The sequence below is a fragment of the Mercenaria mercenaria genome, chromosome 8 (genome assembly GCF_021730395.1).
Source record: "Mercenaria mercenaria strain notata chromosome 8, MADL_Memer_1, whole genome shotgun sequence".
Classification (NCBI taxonomy): domain Eukaryota; kingdom Metazoa; phylum Mollusca; class Bivalvia; order Venerida; family Veneridae; genus Mercenaria; species Mercenaria mercenaria.
This window is the reverse complement of record NC_069368.1, coordinates 50,937,873-50,955,690: the sequence shown is the minus strand read 5'-3', so window position 1 is coordinate 50,955,690 and position 17,818 is coordinate 50,937,873. Positions and strand designations below refer to the sequence as shown.

Below are 17,818 nucleotides of genomic sequence, written 5' to 3'. Positions count from 1 at the left end.
CCAATATGGCAACATGTGACCTGTTCAATGTTTTACATACAAAATATATGGACAGATTTAAGCTGACTGTGCAAGCTGCATAGCAACATTTATCAGATGTTAGCACCACCTATGTCAAAGTTGTAAGTTATCACTTCTGAGACCACACAACAAAGAAACCTCAGCATAATATCACCAGTACTGTTCTGATGTTGTTTCTTTTCTTTTTTCAAACACAATCACATGCTGAATTCCCACTACTGAACTCTGTTATGGAAATTCCCACTACTGAACTTTGTTATGGAAATACCCACTATTGAACTTTGTTATAGAATTTCATTACATCTAATAACTGAGAAAGAGTACATACTGCAGAATATTGCTGACCAATTACTATAATTAATTTAATCAGTGCTCCTGGACACAACACAGTCCCTACTGGTAAAGAAACACAGACTGGACTCACCTGTTTTCATTGGTATAGTCATATCTTGGGGTGGGATCTGGATCATGACCATTCACATCATAACTAGCTTTTTCATCCTGAAATATATACATACATGACACTTAGATTACTAACTGACCACATATAAGGGCATGCTATTGGTAAGTGCTGTTGATTTTTTACAGTCATATACATATGTCAATAATAACATACATTATACTGAGGGTTCTGATGAAAAACTAAGGAAATACAGAACCAGGTTTTGATACCTTGAACAACACATCTTTAAGGTGAACATAGTCATATTTGAAGCAGTGTTCCAAGTTTTGTAGGAAGCCATCTTCATTTTGTAAAGTTTCTTATGAAGGAAAAGCATACTAGGCCAACATGTATTTTACCTGCATCTTCCTTAAATTTTACAATTTGTTCTACAAAGTTTTTATCCTGTTCCTAATTTAGGTCTCCATTATCTGTTTTAATATAAATGTGCACCTTGATTTAGTTAAGCCACCTTGCTGGAATCATTCAGCAATTTTATTACAAGCTGAGAGTTTTTATGTTCATTTTTAACAAAACTCCCTGCTGATGTTTGGCAAGGAAATTATATACAAGTAATAATATGCAGTTGCACTCAAATTTGGCTGCTCATAAAATCAGTAAAATGTTCATTCAGAAAAGTTTAATTACTGTTTGAATCAAATCATTCAACATACACATTTGTTTTTAGTAATTTTTGGCAAGATATTTAGGCCTAGACTTTTTTTCACGCCTTTTTAAACTGGCTATATATTTGGTTTCTAGTTTATAACATACAGAAATTAAAGTGGCACTTCAGAGTTGTGCTGATACTTCTTATGAAAAATATAAAATACCAAAAACTTGTCAAGTCATATATAATCTTATGTCACAAGTCTTCAAATTTTGGCGAAATCAGGCAGTTATTTGCAAAATAACAGAAAAATACCAGGGTATCAATAATTAGACATATATGTGTAGTTCCTAATTATAAAAATTAGTTTCAGTTTGTTATAAAGCCCTCAATTACAACACAAAAGTGATGAAGGGATAAAACAATTAAATTAAATGTAAAATAAGAAGACTTTTAGCATTCCTATACAAACACACTTACTAATAGTTCAGATCCACTTTCGTATAATGCTATTTTGTATGTTTATCTATGGGTATTTCCACTTATGCTAAAAAATTAAGTCAATGAATAGTTATGTTTCAATGAATTTAACTGCTTCAACAACTTTCCAGCAAGTGCTCATATCATATAAGATGGATTGCTTGCTTAACTATGAAGTGTCCTCTAATCTTCAGGCATGACCTTGACCTAGAAACACACATTCTGCACACTGTCTTGACGATTCAACTCAAATTTCATAAATCTATGAATTTCAACTACTCCTGTATACATGTAGCTGCATTTTCATATACAAAAAAAATTTCTATGATACTTAACTGAAATATTTGTAATTTTCTGCCTCCCCTAGTGTTGTTTGGAATGTGTTTGCTTATTTATTTTTTTCCGTTTTTCCTGCACTGTACATTCTCTTGCTTAACTTTTTTAAATTGGAAGAAAGATAACAAAACAGCTACATTTGCCACCCCACCATGCCCAATCATAATAAATTCAAATAAAATTGTCAAACAGAAGTTAAGAGTCAAATCTCTGTGGGATTATATAGTGATAGTGTCTGACCTCTGTCAGATCTCCAGTAGATATACTCAGCGTCCTTCCAGGAAGTTATTAACATAAAACATACCCTGCCATCTCAGTGGTCAACCCCTGGTTAATATCAAAATTTAAACCCTATAATTTTAACAACCTTGAGGCTTCTTGTGTATTTGACTGTTAGCTTTTTCAACAATTACATAATATTAGGCTTTTTTCAAACTGTTCTTGCATTAAAATGGAAGCAACAGAACTTTGTTTAGAATGTGGCTATCAGATTACTCTTGAAAAATTCCTTGTTTTCTGAGTATGCACAAAAACCTTTGAATATTGATTAACATAGAATGAAAGTATTATTTAATATCCATTCCATATAGCCAAATAATACTGAGAAACAGAATTTCAGTTTTTGTATTCAGCGTTATTACATGTTGCCAACCAAGTTATCAATAATAATTGTTTTTGCTTAAAGGTTATTACATATATATCCCCCAGTGATCCAACTGCTGAATGGATTTGTTCAGCTCTGTGATAACAACTTAATGGCCATCAAGACTATCTCAAGATTTACAGCAGCTTTAAGATGCTTTATTCCACCTTCCCCTTGAAGAGTATTCCAGTATTCTACCTTCCCGGTGAAGAGCATCCTCCAAGATAATGAGTATCTTATAAATCTATGATCAGAATATAGGTGTTTGTGGTTACCCAATATTATAACATTTTGTTTTATGGCAAAAAAATCTTGTATCAAGAAAACATATGATAAGGTATTGATTGAATTTTGGAAAAATTCATTCAACATTCTGAAGAGATTCTGACATACACCTGGGAGGAAAAAACTAATCAAAATTCAAAGTTAATACAAGAAATCACAATTCCTTAAATGAAATGTATACCATTATCAAATAATAGATGTCTAATCCTGATAGCAAAGGCCTTGGCAAAGTAAAACAAGAGCATCGCCTTGCGGGTGCTGACGCTCATGTGTTTTTTTTGTTTAATAGAAATATTGTCCTACCCATGATTTTCTAAGTCTAAAAAGGGCCATCATTCTTGCAAAAAGCAGGATAGAGTTATGTTTCTTGATGTACAGCGTCCGCTTATGATGGTGAAAAACTGTTGCAAGTTTTAAAGCAATAGCTTTGATAGTTTATGAGAAAAGCTGACTTAAACATAATACTCAACCAAAAAAAAACTGATATTCTAAGTCCAAAAGGGGCAATAATTATTGCAAAAAGCAGGATGGAGTTATGTTTCTTGCTGTACAGGGACAGCTTATGATGGTGAACAAGTGTTGCAAGTTTTAAAGCAATAGCTTTGATAGTTTAAGAGAAAAAGTTGACCTAAACATAAAACTTAACCAAGAAATCTGATATTTTCTAAGTCCAAAAGGGTCCATAAATCTTGCAAAATGCAGGATGGAGTTATGTTTCTTGCTGTACAGGGTCAGCTTATGAGGGTGAATAAGTGTTGCAAGTTTCAAAGCAATAGCTTTGATAGTTTAGGAGAAAAGCTGACCTCAACATAAAACTTAACCAAGAAAACTGATTTTCTAAGTCCAAAAGGGGCAATAATTCTTGCAAAAAGCAGGATGGAGTTATGTTTCTTGATGTACAGGGTCAACTTATGATGGTGAACAAGTGTTCCAAGTTTCAAAGCAATAGCTTTGGTAGTTTAGGAGAAAAGGTGACCTAAACATTAAACTTAACCAAGAAATCTGATATTTTCTAAGTACAAAAGGGGACATAAATCTTGCAAAAAGCAGGATGGAGTTATGTTTCTTGCTGTACAGGGTCAGCTTATGATGGTGAACAAGTGTTCCAAGTTTCAAAGCAATAGCTTTGATAGTTTAGGAGAAAAGCTGACCTAAACATAAAACTTAACCAGGCAATGCTGACGCCGACACCGATCAAGTGATGACAATAACTCATCATTTTTTTTTTCAAAATATGAGATGAGCTAAAAAGTACCAAAGTACCAAATAACCACAAGAAATTAAGTCCCATCACTTCTCAAATAACCTAATGAACCAGTCCTTTCCTAAACTGAAAAATATTAATCGTAACAGGTAAAAAAATCTCAGTGTTGTAAAACAATGAAACAAAAAACTTAGTAAAGACACTGACATAAAATTATCAAATTAATCATATAATAGATAAAAAATTTCAGTGTTGTAAAACAATGTAACAAAAACTTAGGATTGTAAAAACAATAAGCGCGATACTGATACTGTTACTGGCAAGAATAAAGAAATACAATAACAGAAGTGGAATCCTTTTGTTCTCACTATCTGTAATGTTATTTTGAAATAAGTAGCGAAAGAAACGCATTTACCACTAAACTGGAAAGTACACAAAATTTAATATTTCTGATACATCAAGAACAGGTAAAGAAAAAACTGAGAAAAGAATCTGATTAATGGCTTTAACAAAAGGAGGAAGCTTGTATAAAGCAAGTTGTAGGTTGATGCAAAACACGCAAAAATCATCTGCATCTCTGATAGCATTAGCAGATACAAACTCACAACAGACTTGCTCTCTATACTTCAGTTCAGTGGAAGCGGAACAAGGTGAGAACAAATTTAGAGTGCAGCTCTTGCACCTCTAATTAACAATACAACTCATGTCAGGGTCAGGTAAGAACAAAAACAGTCTGTTGAAGTGCCATGATATAGTAGCTACAACAGTTAACAGGAGGCTGAAAAGTCATACTAGTATGTGTAGACAAAAAAAAAATGTTTTCACATCTACTTAAATGAATTTTACTCAAAATAAGTCTTCCCCCACAAAAATTACAGCAATACTGCTATGTTCAATGTTTGGTATTTATAACACTTAATACACAGATTATTCTATGAGCACCAGCATGCTTTATCATTAAGAAACGTTGGGTTTTTGCATATTTGTCAAGGATGAAACGTGAAATCAACGTATTTCTATGACAACTTTGCAATGCCATTTATTTGTCTTCCTTCCTTTTTTCAAAATGCAATCTTCATTCCGCTTTTGCAATTTCTGGTATGTGCATAATTATATCATAAATTATAATCATATGGAGTTCCACAGCTTTAAATGTGTGTGGTACTTATCTGTATATACTATAATACTGTCAATATATGAGTAATTAAATCAGTTTCTATCTGTAGTACTAATATGTAACAATTACATGAAAAAATTGTAATAATTATATTATGTCTATCATCAATGTAATATTGATGATCTGCAATTATCTGATGAGAAATGTAACAACTATATGTTATCATATGTAAAACCTTACTATTATATGGGAAGTGTAATGATTATCTGCCAATAATACGGTTTTCCCTATACATGTACTATACATATATTTATGTCATTTCTGTTCTGCAGGTAACCTTCAACTTTCACCGGACCATTTCACCATTCACCTGATTGTCACAACGTAACATTTTGAAAAGGAAACAGGTAGCAAAAGCTAGCACCTACAAACAAAATCAGACTAAAATAATAATAACCAAGATTTTCCCCCATCATTATGTTTTAAAGTATTTTTTTATATTATAGTACCTTTCCTATTTCTTGTCACATCTATATGAAAAAAACGTTTTTAGAAACAATTATTTTACATCAAGAATTCAGGCAAGTACATTTTAAAATTTCCTATACTAAGAGAAGTAAATACTGATTAAAAACAATACATGCGCTGCTAACATTTCTATTTTACAACAATCTGCAGGCAAAATCAAATAACATGGAGACAGAAAAGAAAACATCACAATCAATTCCGAAGAAATCTTTCCGACATCTCAAAAAGACTTGTTGACTGCATGGAATTCTGCGTTTACACCTTCACAAATAACTTCTCTCTCCGTCAGACGAGAGATAAGCTTGGGGGATTTTCATCTCTTGATAGATTCAGGCGTTATTCCAATATTTTGATAATATGTTACAACATCATTTTGTGTCATTAGCATGTTCGTTTTTTTTTTCTAGCGTGCATGATTTACACATTTAGTATTCAAGTTTGGCGGGATGCCTTTGATTAATATGTTAAGTGGTGGCAAAAAGTTTACAATTTGTTCAGGAAAATTTCAGCGTTACCAGAATGTGCACTATAATTCTGCTCAATCTCATACAAAAACAAGAGCTGTCTGATGACAGCGCGCTCGACTATTCGAAGAATTGATTGAAGAATGGGGTCAAAATATTTCCATGGATATTCAGACAAAAGAAATAAATAGATTAGACAAACAATGTTCCTGTATTACTTGATTTCGATAAGTCTTGCACTAAATGGCAATATATGAGCCAATTTCAAAGTCCAAAAAGGGCCATAATTCAGCCAAAATAGTTATGTACTCTTGCCTACAGATGGAAATCATAATGATAAACAAGTGTTCAAAGTTTAAAAGCCATATGTCAAATAGTTTTGACAAAACATGGACTTGTATGAAAACAGAACCAATTTCAAAGTCCAAAAAGGGCCATAATTCAGCCAAAATAGATTACAGAGTTATGTTCTCTTTCCTACAGATAGAGACTATTATACTAAACAAGCGATAAAAGTTTAAAAGCCATATGTCAAACACTTTACAAAAAATATTAACTGGTACGAAAAATTTAACCAAGATTTCTAAGTCAAAAGGGGCCATAATTCAGCCAAAATCTTTGATGGAGTTATGTACTCTTGCCTATAACTGAACATGGTGATGGTGAACGGGTGTTGAAAGTTTCAAAGCTTTATCTCAAAAGACTTTGTCAAAATATGAACTGGTATGAAATATTAACCCAGATTTCTAAGTCAAAAAGAGCCATAATTCAGCCAAAATCCTTGATGGAGTTATGTGCTCTTGCGTATAACTGGACATGGTGATGGTAAACAAGTGTTGAAAGTTTCAAAGCTTTATCTCAAAAGACTTTGTCTAAATATGAACTGGTACGAAAAACTTAACCAAGATTTCTAAGTCGAAAGGGGCCATAATCCAGCCAAAATCCCTGATGGAGTTACGTACTCTTGCCTATAACTGGCCATGGTGATGGTAAACAAGTGTTGAAATTTTCAAAGCTTTATCTTAAAAGACTTTGTCTAAATATGAACTGGTACGAAAAACTTAACCAAGATTTCTAAGTTGAAAGGGGCCATAATTCAGCCAAAATTCCTGATGGAGTTATGTACTCTTGCCTATAACTGGCCATGGTGATGGTAAACAAGTGTTGAAAGTTTCAAAGCTTTATCTTAAAAGACTTTGTCAAAATATGAACTGGTACGAAAAATTTAACCATGCTTTCTAAGTAAAAAGGGGCCATAATTCAGCCAAAATCCTTGATGGAGTTATGTGCTCTTGCCTATAACTGGCCATGATGATGGTAAACAAGTGTTGAAAGTTTCAAAGCTTTATCTCAAAAGACTTTGTCAAAATGTGGACTGGTACGAAAACTTAACCAAGGTCTGACGCCGACGCCGACGCCGTGGTGAGTAGGATAGCTCTACTTATTCTTCGAATAGTCGAGCTAAAAAAACAAGCTGAGCTACAGAATTAGAATGCGGGCTTTAATTCTCTTCTATCTCCCTTACTGTGCAAACACAAGATGAGCCGCATAACCAGAATGGAAAATTTGTACTCTTGTAAGTCGAATATCTATTAATTCATGAAACTGACTGACTTGGCCCAGACATTCATATATCCATAACCCCTTTTAACACTTTTTTATTAATGCCTCATGTATTTTAGCATTGCACTATGCCAAAACCCGTATGATAGTAATATTTATAAATGGCTATATCTTTCTAATTTCGGGGGAGACCTGATTTTCTTAGATCATTTCTTATCAAAAGATCATGGTTTCCATTTAAAATTTCATAAAAAGTTGTTTACAAAATTTTTGAGGCAGAGGGCAAAATCTAAAACTTCTACAAAAACATGTTTACTTGGAACTATAAGGATCAAATTAATTGTTTCTGGTGTTCCTGCATGACAGTGTAATCTCTGCCTTTAATACACACATTGAACATAAAGCCTCTTATGGGCCTTTATTCAATGTTCAGGGATTAGAACAAGAGAAAAAAAATCCAGTAATGGTGTTTCAACACTTAAACACTGCCAGATTCTCAAAAAAAATATTTCTTTTTCTTTCACAAGTTCAGAAAGTTTCTTGTTAAAGAATTTCATCAGAAACATGATATATCCTGAATCTTTACAAACTTCATTATAATTGTTTTTTTTAAATCTTGACCAGTTTCTACAACAGGTACACATTCCACTATTTCTCACACAAAATCTGATTATTTCCGACAAAAACACATTCAAACATGCTTAAACAAACTTTTGGCGGAACATAATTTTGCATTTATGTTTGTAAGAAATAAATATAAAATCAACCTACATAGTTTCTCTTTAAGTCTGGATGTTCTGTCTCTATACCATCATCAAGTATGGTTACTGCCACACCTTTCCCTGTCACACCCATTGCCCATGCCTTCTGTACGTTCATGTCCAGGCCTTGACCACGGTTCTGAAAACAAAAATTCATTGAAAAATATTCCTTATTTTCTGGGGCAACATCTTTTTATGTAATAATTATTTTGTATTTCAAATGAGTCAATCTCCAAGAATTCAATTTATTTTACATTATCGTTTCCTACTGTTTCACTACAATTCTCCCATTCCAACAAATCTCTCATGAATATGTTTTTACTTCGTCTGAACTTTCATATTAATTTTCTGTGTTGTTTGATATAGACTGAACACCACTTGTACCAGTATTAAAGTGAGAACAGCACAAGTACTGACCCATTCATTACAAATTGTTACACAATGTCATATAAAACGTGAGTAAGACATTGAAGAGGAACATCACTTATATTTCATCAAATCATAATAGATCTGAATAAAATACTGAGTTTAAATTATATAAGCTTAATGAAAACTTTCTATAATTTGCCCCTCATCAATGTAGGTTTGAGTCTCACTTAGTGCTTTGAATTCTTTATGTGAGGAAGCCACCCAGCTGGAATATGGAAAGTCGGTGGTTCTATCAATGTGCCTGCTAGTGATACAATAATGCACAGAGGGGCACCTGGGGTCTTCCTCCACCATCAAAGCTGGAAAACTGCCATATGACCTATAATTGTGTCGGTGCAACGTTAAACCCAACAAAATAAATAATTTGATACTGAACTAAATAATAGAAGTGTCCTTATTTTTGCTCAAGAAGGGGAGACATGACTAACTGTTTGCTCTTAATAACGACAGACAGCATTAAAATTTCTAATTCATTATCTGCTATATATAGATGTATATCTGGCAATATTACAAACTGTCTATTTCTAATTTGTCAGTTAACAAACTCATGGATTGTAACTGCATTGAGAAATGGTGTATGGGCACAGATTGCAAAAAGATATGCATCCATCATTTGTCTTGTTACACAACTCAATTTTTCATTTCAACTTAATGGTTTTCTCACTTTTCCCCAAGATGTACCAAGCATGGGCAAGTGTGGAGTACTTACACAAGCAGCATCAGAATTCTAAATGGCAAAATTAATACTGAAGTTATTAAACATGATGAAGTGTCTTTTAAAAAAATGAACGAAATCACTGGAAAATAGTGTCACTTTTCATGCTATGAAAACCTAACAGAACATTATGCCCTTTTCCTAACAAGATGACAAGTATTTGACATTGAATTCATACAAAAAGAATCTACAGTTATCCAATCATAAAATTTGCTTTTTTATCATATTTGAAGCGGCAACTGACATTATACAGTTGTGTGACTTGACAATCAATAAGCTTATGTCCGAAATAATGTGTGAAGCTGGTATCAAATTAACTTAACCCTTACCCTGCTGAATTTCTATAATGGACTTCAACCCATCTTTCAATCTGGACAGTACCATTATAACTGTTAAAAGGGGTATATACCAAAATGATACTGACTGAGTGGTGAACAGTGGCAAAGGCAGAATCAATGGTGTCCAGCATGATAAGGGTTAATGCAAATCAATGCAGTTTACTATTTTTTTTTTTCGGAATGGCCATTAAAAGAGGAAAATAATAACCCCAATTTATTACTCATAAACTATTTCCTCTATGTAATGTATCATTTATTCTCAGTATGAAATTAGCAGGGAAATATTTCTCAAAGATATAAATGAGCCGTGCCATGGGAAAACCAACATAGTGGCTTTGCGACCAGCATGGATCCAGACCAGCCTGCGCATCCGCGCAGTCTGGTCAGGATCCATGCTGTTCGCTAACGGTTTCTCTAATTGCAAGAGGCTTTGAAAGCGAACAGCATGGATCCTGACCAGACTGCGCGGATGCGCAGGCTGGTCTGGATCCATGCTGGTCACAAAGCCACTATGTTGGTTTTCTCATGGCACGGCTCAAATTATGATATTTATAAGAAAGCCATCAATTACATTTAAGTTCATATCTTATGACAAAGCCTAAGAAATCATGAAAGATGAAGAATTCCTGTATCAAGACACCATTTAATGATGGGTAAAATCAGGATAATGCATGATAGTACACAGGAAGTTAAATATTTTTTGTTTTTATTTTGCGGGCATGGTGGCAAGGGACATTGCATGGTAACAGCTTAAATACAGGAAAAATCACCTAGTAATAAAAACAATATTTTTTCATAAAATATGTTATACATAAAAAGATTTTTCTTTTTTTGCGGGTGGGGGCAGGCAGGGTAGACTCCCATCAAAGATGGGGAAAACATGCTTTTTGGAGAGGGGAATGGAGAATTTCAGCCCCTAAGAAGTAACATGGCTTAAAAAAAAGCAACAGTAAATGATTGTAAGACCCCTTAGTAAACATTTTTCTTTGTGCAATTAAATTCAATTTCATTGTGTTCATCAAGACTATAAGTAATACTGAATGCCACGAAAATATATCATATACATACTAACCAATTATTATAACAACAATTTGCTTGTTTTCCTGATGAACATCAAAATTTATATGTTTTGATATTTTATACCGCTGATTTATATAAGTGCTACTATGTTGAAAGAGTAATGGACACAACACTCACTTGTGGGACAGCTTATTTTCCAGCCTGTAAAGTAAATTATTCCTTCAGTTGAAATATTTTCAAGAGTATTCTTTTCAATGAAATAAATTAAGCTCAGTATTACACTTATTACTGCCAAAGAAAGAGATACAAGAGCTGTCAGAGGAGACAGCACCAATGGCTATTTTGATGCTTGATTATAGTGAAATGGAGCATAATCTTGGGAAACTAGAGCTATCACAGGAATGATAAATATTTTCAATGTTGACGATTTAAATAATGTAGGACAACCGTTTGTGTCAAACTCATTTCGTAACAGCATAGAGTGAAAGTGCATCAAAACTTTAACCTGAATTAACCTGAATTTCTAAGTAAAAAGGGGGCATATTATGTAAAATATTGATGGCAGAGTTATCACCCTTGTGCCATGTACGGTTGTAAATGCTGAGGAACAAGTATGTTAAGTTTGAGGCAAATCTGTCATATAATCACAGCAGTAAAGTAAAAATGCATCTAAACAAAAATCTGGAGGTTCTCATGCAGAAAAAAAAGACGACAAAAACTGCAAATGTAAGCATTATTTCTGTTACCTCCAACCAGAGAGGTCTTGTAACAAGGTTGGCGCAATTTTTATATTTCATGATTATTTAACAAGAGCAATTTGGCAGTGAAGCCTGTTCCAGACCAGCCAACTGATGCTCCCTATTACCATTTATTACATTATTACATATTTTATAACACAGAAATTGTTTACTGGTTTCCTAACAGGAAACTGTCTATCCTTACAGACTAATCAACTGTTAAGGCCAGGAGAAAAAATACCTGTGTTTTATGTTGTCTGACTGACCCTAAAAGTAAGCCCCAAACCCGATGTATTTTCATTTCTTATTCAATTTTTATTATCTATTTTGTTTTGAGAGTGGAAATGTCTGGGACAGAGCTGTTTATCAGTATACAACACACAAACATTGCCTTTCTAAAAACAGCAAAATATGCAGACAAACAGAAATCTTCCTTCACCATGAACGAATTGAGTTTGAAAGAGAAAAAGTTTAAAAACATTTTCCATGTAACTTTCAAGTTTTAATCTATTTACACTGATAAATGCTACGTACCACGTTAGTGCAGTTTCTCTAGATTTTTACTTGGAACTTAGAAACAGTGTCAGTGAGAGACAGGACAATTGATTTTAGATTTTAATGTCTTTGGACAAAATAATACAATCATTCTAAAGCAGATAATATAGTTAGCTGTGGATGACAAGACTGCGTTTCACAATCATGGAAATACTGACTGCAGTGTCTATGACATTAGATGAAGAGTCTAGAGAATTAACTGAACTGCAAGTAGTGTACAAGAATTAGCATGAAGAGGCTAGATTCATATCAGTAAATTAACTGAACTAAAAAATGTATAAGATGCATAAACCTGTGCTCAATCAACTGAACTGCAAAGTGTGTAAGACAGCATGAAGAGGCAAAGGTTAATTGTATAAATCAACTACATACTGTCATTGGGAAGAAACAATATACAGTCGAACCTGTGTTTAGTATCCAGCAACACATTCTGACTGACTAAGGCAGGTGGCTACCCAAGACAAGATTAAAAACAAAATTAGAACACAGTCAATTTGGGAAGTTAGCTGGCAAGCTGCTTAAGACAAGTGATTGTTTTATACAGGTGACCTCTTAGGCAGGTTCCACTGTAAATCAAATTTGAACAATAGTGCCAAACTGTCACAATTATTGATATACACATGTCATAGCAAATTACCTTTGACTTTTAAAATACTCTATTTACTGAGCAGACTAGTTTTGAATTTTTTCAATCATGACAAATTCAAGTGCATACCAGTTGTCAATTGTTTCAACTATGAAAAATTCAAGTGTCATAACTCCAGAGTCACTGAGACTATCTTATTGGTAAATAGCCTTTTCTGAGATATTATGCCATTAAACATTCTGACAATTCTGGCGAGTCCTGTGAACACTGGATAAGGACAACTCAAGCTTGAGAAGGGATACTGTCATTTATTGCAATTTTGAGTAGTTCAAGAGCCATAACTTCATGATCATTAGGACAATCCAGATGGTTAATATCAAATTTAATTATGCACATAAACATTGTGACCCATTTGGTGAACATTGGATACAAACTACTCAAGTTAAGGAGCAGACACTGTTAATTTTCACAATTTTGAGTATTCAAGGGCCATAACTTCATAATCATTATAAGGGACATTCAATAAATTTTTGGAATGTTTGACGGCAAATACTCAGGATTTTTAAACCATTTACCAAAGATGATATTCTACTGTACAAAAACCTGCATTTATATAACAGCTGTCATGAATGAAAAGGAAGTATACAGTTAAGTGTGTAGTTTAATGGAAGATCATTTTTACATGCCTTTGTCCAAACTGCATGGCAGCTTTTGTAATGTGTTATGACAAATAAAGTCATATTGTACTAAATCAAATATGCCCATGTCATTTCAATTACAAGCTGTATAAATATGGGTGGTCGGAGATTCATAAATGTCAAAAATGTATAAACATAGGTACTTCATACCTTCAGAAGATGAACTTTTATATCTTTATGATCAGCATGTGTAATTTATATAAATTTATGCTATCATATTTGTGCTTTAGCCATAAATTAGCAAATTGTACAATCATAATAAATAATGCGAGCTATGTAATGATAGCCGGCTCAGCTATTTGCAGCTTCAGTTTTAATACAAACAAAGGCTTTGGCAAAATCGTCTAAGTTGAAAAAGGGGCTTAATTTTGCCAAAATGAAAGTCAGAATTATGAAACTTGTCAAGTGAAGTTACCTCATAATGTTAACCAATTGCGAAGAACCTGAATATATCTTATGTCAAGCAGTTCCAAAGGAACATGCTTACATGCAAAACTTCAAATCTAAAAAGGGGCATAGTTTTGACAAAATAAAATCTTGAGTTACATTTCTTGCCCTATAAGGTCACCTCATTATGCCAAAGATGTGTGTGACGTTTGATAGCATTTGGCCAAATAGTTTCTGAGAACTTTAACCAAAACTTCTAAGTTAAAAGGGGACATAATTTGGGCAAAATAAAAGCTAGAGTTATGTACCTTTTCCTGTATGGTAATATCATGACAATCTTTGACCTTGTGTTTTGCAAGAAACCCGCATTGAACAATGATGAAAGAAGGGCAACAAAAATTCTCCTGTATGGGAAATTTCAAATTATCATATTAATTTGAACTACTTTTTAAACAATTATTATCCATTTTTTTTTCTGCTTTATTCTTGCACTTAATTATTTACAAAATGTTTACTTAACAAACAGTTCACCCACTGCAGCTTAATATACCCAGAGGTTTATGATTTCTAATTGCCATGTATTTAATACTGTCTGTTGTGGTGAACCTCCCAACAGAAAATACATTATTTACCTCAAACCTATTAAATTTTAACTTATTTTATCAGGAAGAGGCAATTATTTCCTCCCCAGACACCGAGACTGATGTACTCAATTTGCTGTTATTTATTTGTTTGGTGCCTTCAGTCAAGTGTCTGTCAGTAAAACTGGGTGGCCACATTACTGCACTTTGACCTAATCAGGGCATGTTAGACTTCATTATAACATCTTGATTGGCTGTTATTTGTAAATCATTTGAAAATATTAAACAGAAGTGTTCTTTAATTTTGCACTAGTGGCAGGACTGTATCTAATGCCTGTTCTCCTTTGTTTACCTGTATGTTGTCTAAGATGCTTCTATGTATCCTTAGTGAGTACTTAGACTGATTTTTTGCAGACAATTTTCAGCATTCTGCGGGGTATTTTCAGTATGATGCAAGGTATTTTCAGCACATTTCAGGTTATTTTCAGCATGATTATTTTCAGCATGCCGCTGAGTATTTTCAGCATGTTTATTTTCAGACGGTTTCAGATTATTTTCAGCTTAGTGCTGAATATTTTCAGCAAATCTATGCTGAAAAGCATTTTCAGCATGTTAAGTTTCAGCATGTTCCATGTTATTTTCAGCACATTTCAGGTTATTTTCAGCATGATTATTTTCAGCATGCTGCTGGGTATTTTCAGAATGTTTATTTTCTGACAATTTCAGATTATTTTCAGCTTAGTGCTGAATATTTTTCAGCATTGCTATAGTTTCAGCATGTTCCATGTTATTTTCAGCACATTTCAGGTTATTTTCAGCATGATTATCTTCAGCATGCTGCTGGGTATTTTCAGCATGTTTATTTTCAGACGGTTTCAGATTATTTTCAGCATAGTGCTGAATATTTTCAGCACATTGCTGTCTATTACAAACAATGTTCATACTGCAATGAATGTCTGGAGCCTTATATGGTAACATAAAATACCACATAAGTAAATTGTTTCATATTTCTGCAAAACAAACTCACTATCATGTCATGCATAGAACAGGTCAAAAAACGGTATAATCAATTACATTATTGTATAAACAGATTCTAACCTCTCATAAAAGGAAATTCCCATGGTACAAATTTTCTCATATTGAACACTATGGGCAGACATTTTGAAATTCTGCCAAAGGTTAACTATTATCCCTAACCAATCACATAATGGCTGTAAAATGATACAATTGATACCAATTTGGAAATGGAAACCAAATCTAGAAAACAACTACTATTACAGTAATGGATTGTAAAATAAACCTGGGAAAGGAGCTTAAAAAAATAAGATGTGACAGTCCAAGAGACTTAAAACACTAATTTGGGAAAAGGAGGGTTAATTTAAAGTTAGTTTAGCAATGTTACTAAGCAACAAAATTGATTTTATATATTTTAAACTAAAATGATTTTAAACACTGTACAACTCACGCCCCTGAAAATGCTTGACGAAAAGAAAGTGCACAACTGCGCTGTAACTTCAGAAAAAAGAAGTAGGACATGGAAAGTCCCGACAATACTGCTCATGTCCACTTCATGTCAAAAAAGGGCCGTAACTCCCAAAAACATAATTGGACATGAATGTTCTGAAAATATGTGCATACCCACTTCATGCCAACAATGTATAGTGAGTTAAATTTCAGTTCCACGGAAACTGTAGAAGGAGCAGAGTACATAATTTTATGATGTACTTGTAATATTTCATAGTCCAAACTGGGCAAGAACTCAAAAAGAAAACTGGACAGAAAAGTGACAATATGCATTATGTTGATGATGCATACCAAGTTTCATTTTAACTGGATAAGAAGTGTAGGAGAAGTGGAGTACCCAAGAAAGAGTGACAGACTGATAGATGGATAGTGCTCTACATATATACAGATAGTATACAGACTGAAGGATGAACAAACAGTTCAAACACTAAATTCACCTCAATTCTTTGACACCAGGGACCATCATAATGTTCAATAAAAAAACCTCAAAGGTCCACAGTTCTTTTTTGTAATTCCTTTGCACCAACGAAGTATGAACAGCAAAAGTTCATCATTCTCCCTTTGAGATATGTTCATGATGCAAGCAGTTATTAAGTACATATTCTTTTTATTCAAAACATATTCAGATCTCTCAGCAGCTGTTAAAATTGAAATAAAATAATCATGACGTCTGTTTTGTTTTGTTGAGTATAACGTAACACGGACACATTTGTAAGTCATATGGTGACATGCTTTGATGGTGGAGGAAGACCCCAGGTGCTTCTCCATGCATTATTTCATCATGAGCGGACACCTGGGTAGAACCACCGACCTTCCGTAAGCCAGCTGGATGGCTTCCTCACATGAGGAATTCAACTCCACTAGTGAGGCTCGGACCCACATCAGTGAGGGGCAGGGCAAGTGGTTTGAATTCAGTGACAACCACTTGGCAGTGGAGGCCCCACATTGGTGTTTTACCTTTTTAAAGGCTTGTAATAAGACCTCAAAACTGCTGTTGAACTTACCAAATACCACTGACTTGGCCATTTCTGATCGTTAAAGTCTTGGTAAGGTATGAATCTTTTCACACGTTTCTTGGCAACTTGTTGTTCAAGCCACTTCACCTGAAAAAAAAAACAGAAGAAAGATTACATAAACTGAAATTAGTAGAACTCTGCATAATTAACATGAATTCTGCGCATACAATGAAGAAGAGAAATCTCTGTACAGACTAGTACATAATATATGTAAAGAGAAAAAAGACAGTCCTTGGCAAATGACAGTGACCCTGAGACTACATCTTTCTGGGAACTAAGTGCAACAATACTATGTCAGACAACTTTTACTTTGATATGCTTATTTCTGTTAACCGCTAACTGCTTAGATTACAAATTTCATATCAAAGGCCTGAATGGCCTGAGTCGGCTAATGATTGATGTACTGACAGTATAGTCTACCAGTTTCAGTTTGTTTTTAGTTTTTTTCTTAAAATTTCATAACACAGCTCGATATTTACCCAAAATATTATATCCGGATACGATTACACTTTTCTCCAGTTTGAACAATATATTTTACAAATTGTGATGATACGAAGACATTTAGCAGCAATTGGCAGTATCTGACATTGAAGTTTACGGTTAAATTACCTCTTATTTAAATCTTTTCATAAAAAAGTTGTTTCGTTTCGTGAAAGCTGAGTTGAGTTAAGCAGCCAAACATAGACGATCTACTTTCGATTTCAAAAACTACAAGAAAATACAATTTAATGTTTCGTCGATTTGTTTATTTCTCGAAAAATAAGAATTAAAATCATTT

The 17,818-nt window shown here is 33.7% G+C and overlaps 1 protein-coding gene across 6 annotated transcripts in view; it reads right to left on the bottom strand.

The window, feature by feature from the left end:
- Positions 1-17,818, bottom strand: part of LOC123566363 (furin-like protease kpc-1) — a 105,603-nt gene that overhangs the window by 47,002 nt on the left and 40,783 nt on the right. For all 6 annotated transcript variants that reach the window (XM_045360365.2, XM_045360359.2, XM_045360360.2 and 3 more), the window contains exons 3-5: positions 17,029-17,127; positions 8,465-8,593; positions 446-522 (exon numbers count right to left, since the gene is read on the bottom strand). In XM_045360365.2, the coding sequence (XP_045216300.1) occupies positions 446-522; positions 8,465-8,593; positions 17,029-17,127 (305 nt within the window). The remainder of the gene's footprint in view (positions 1-445; positions 523-8,464; positions 8,594-17,028; positions 17,128-17,818) is intronic.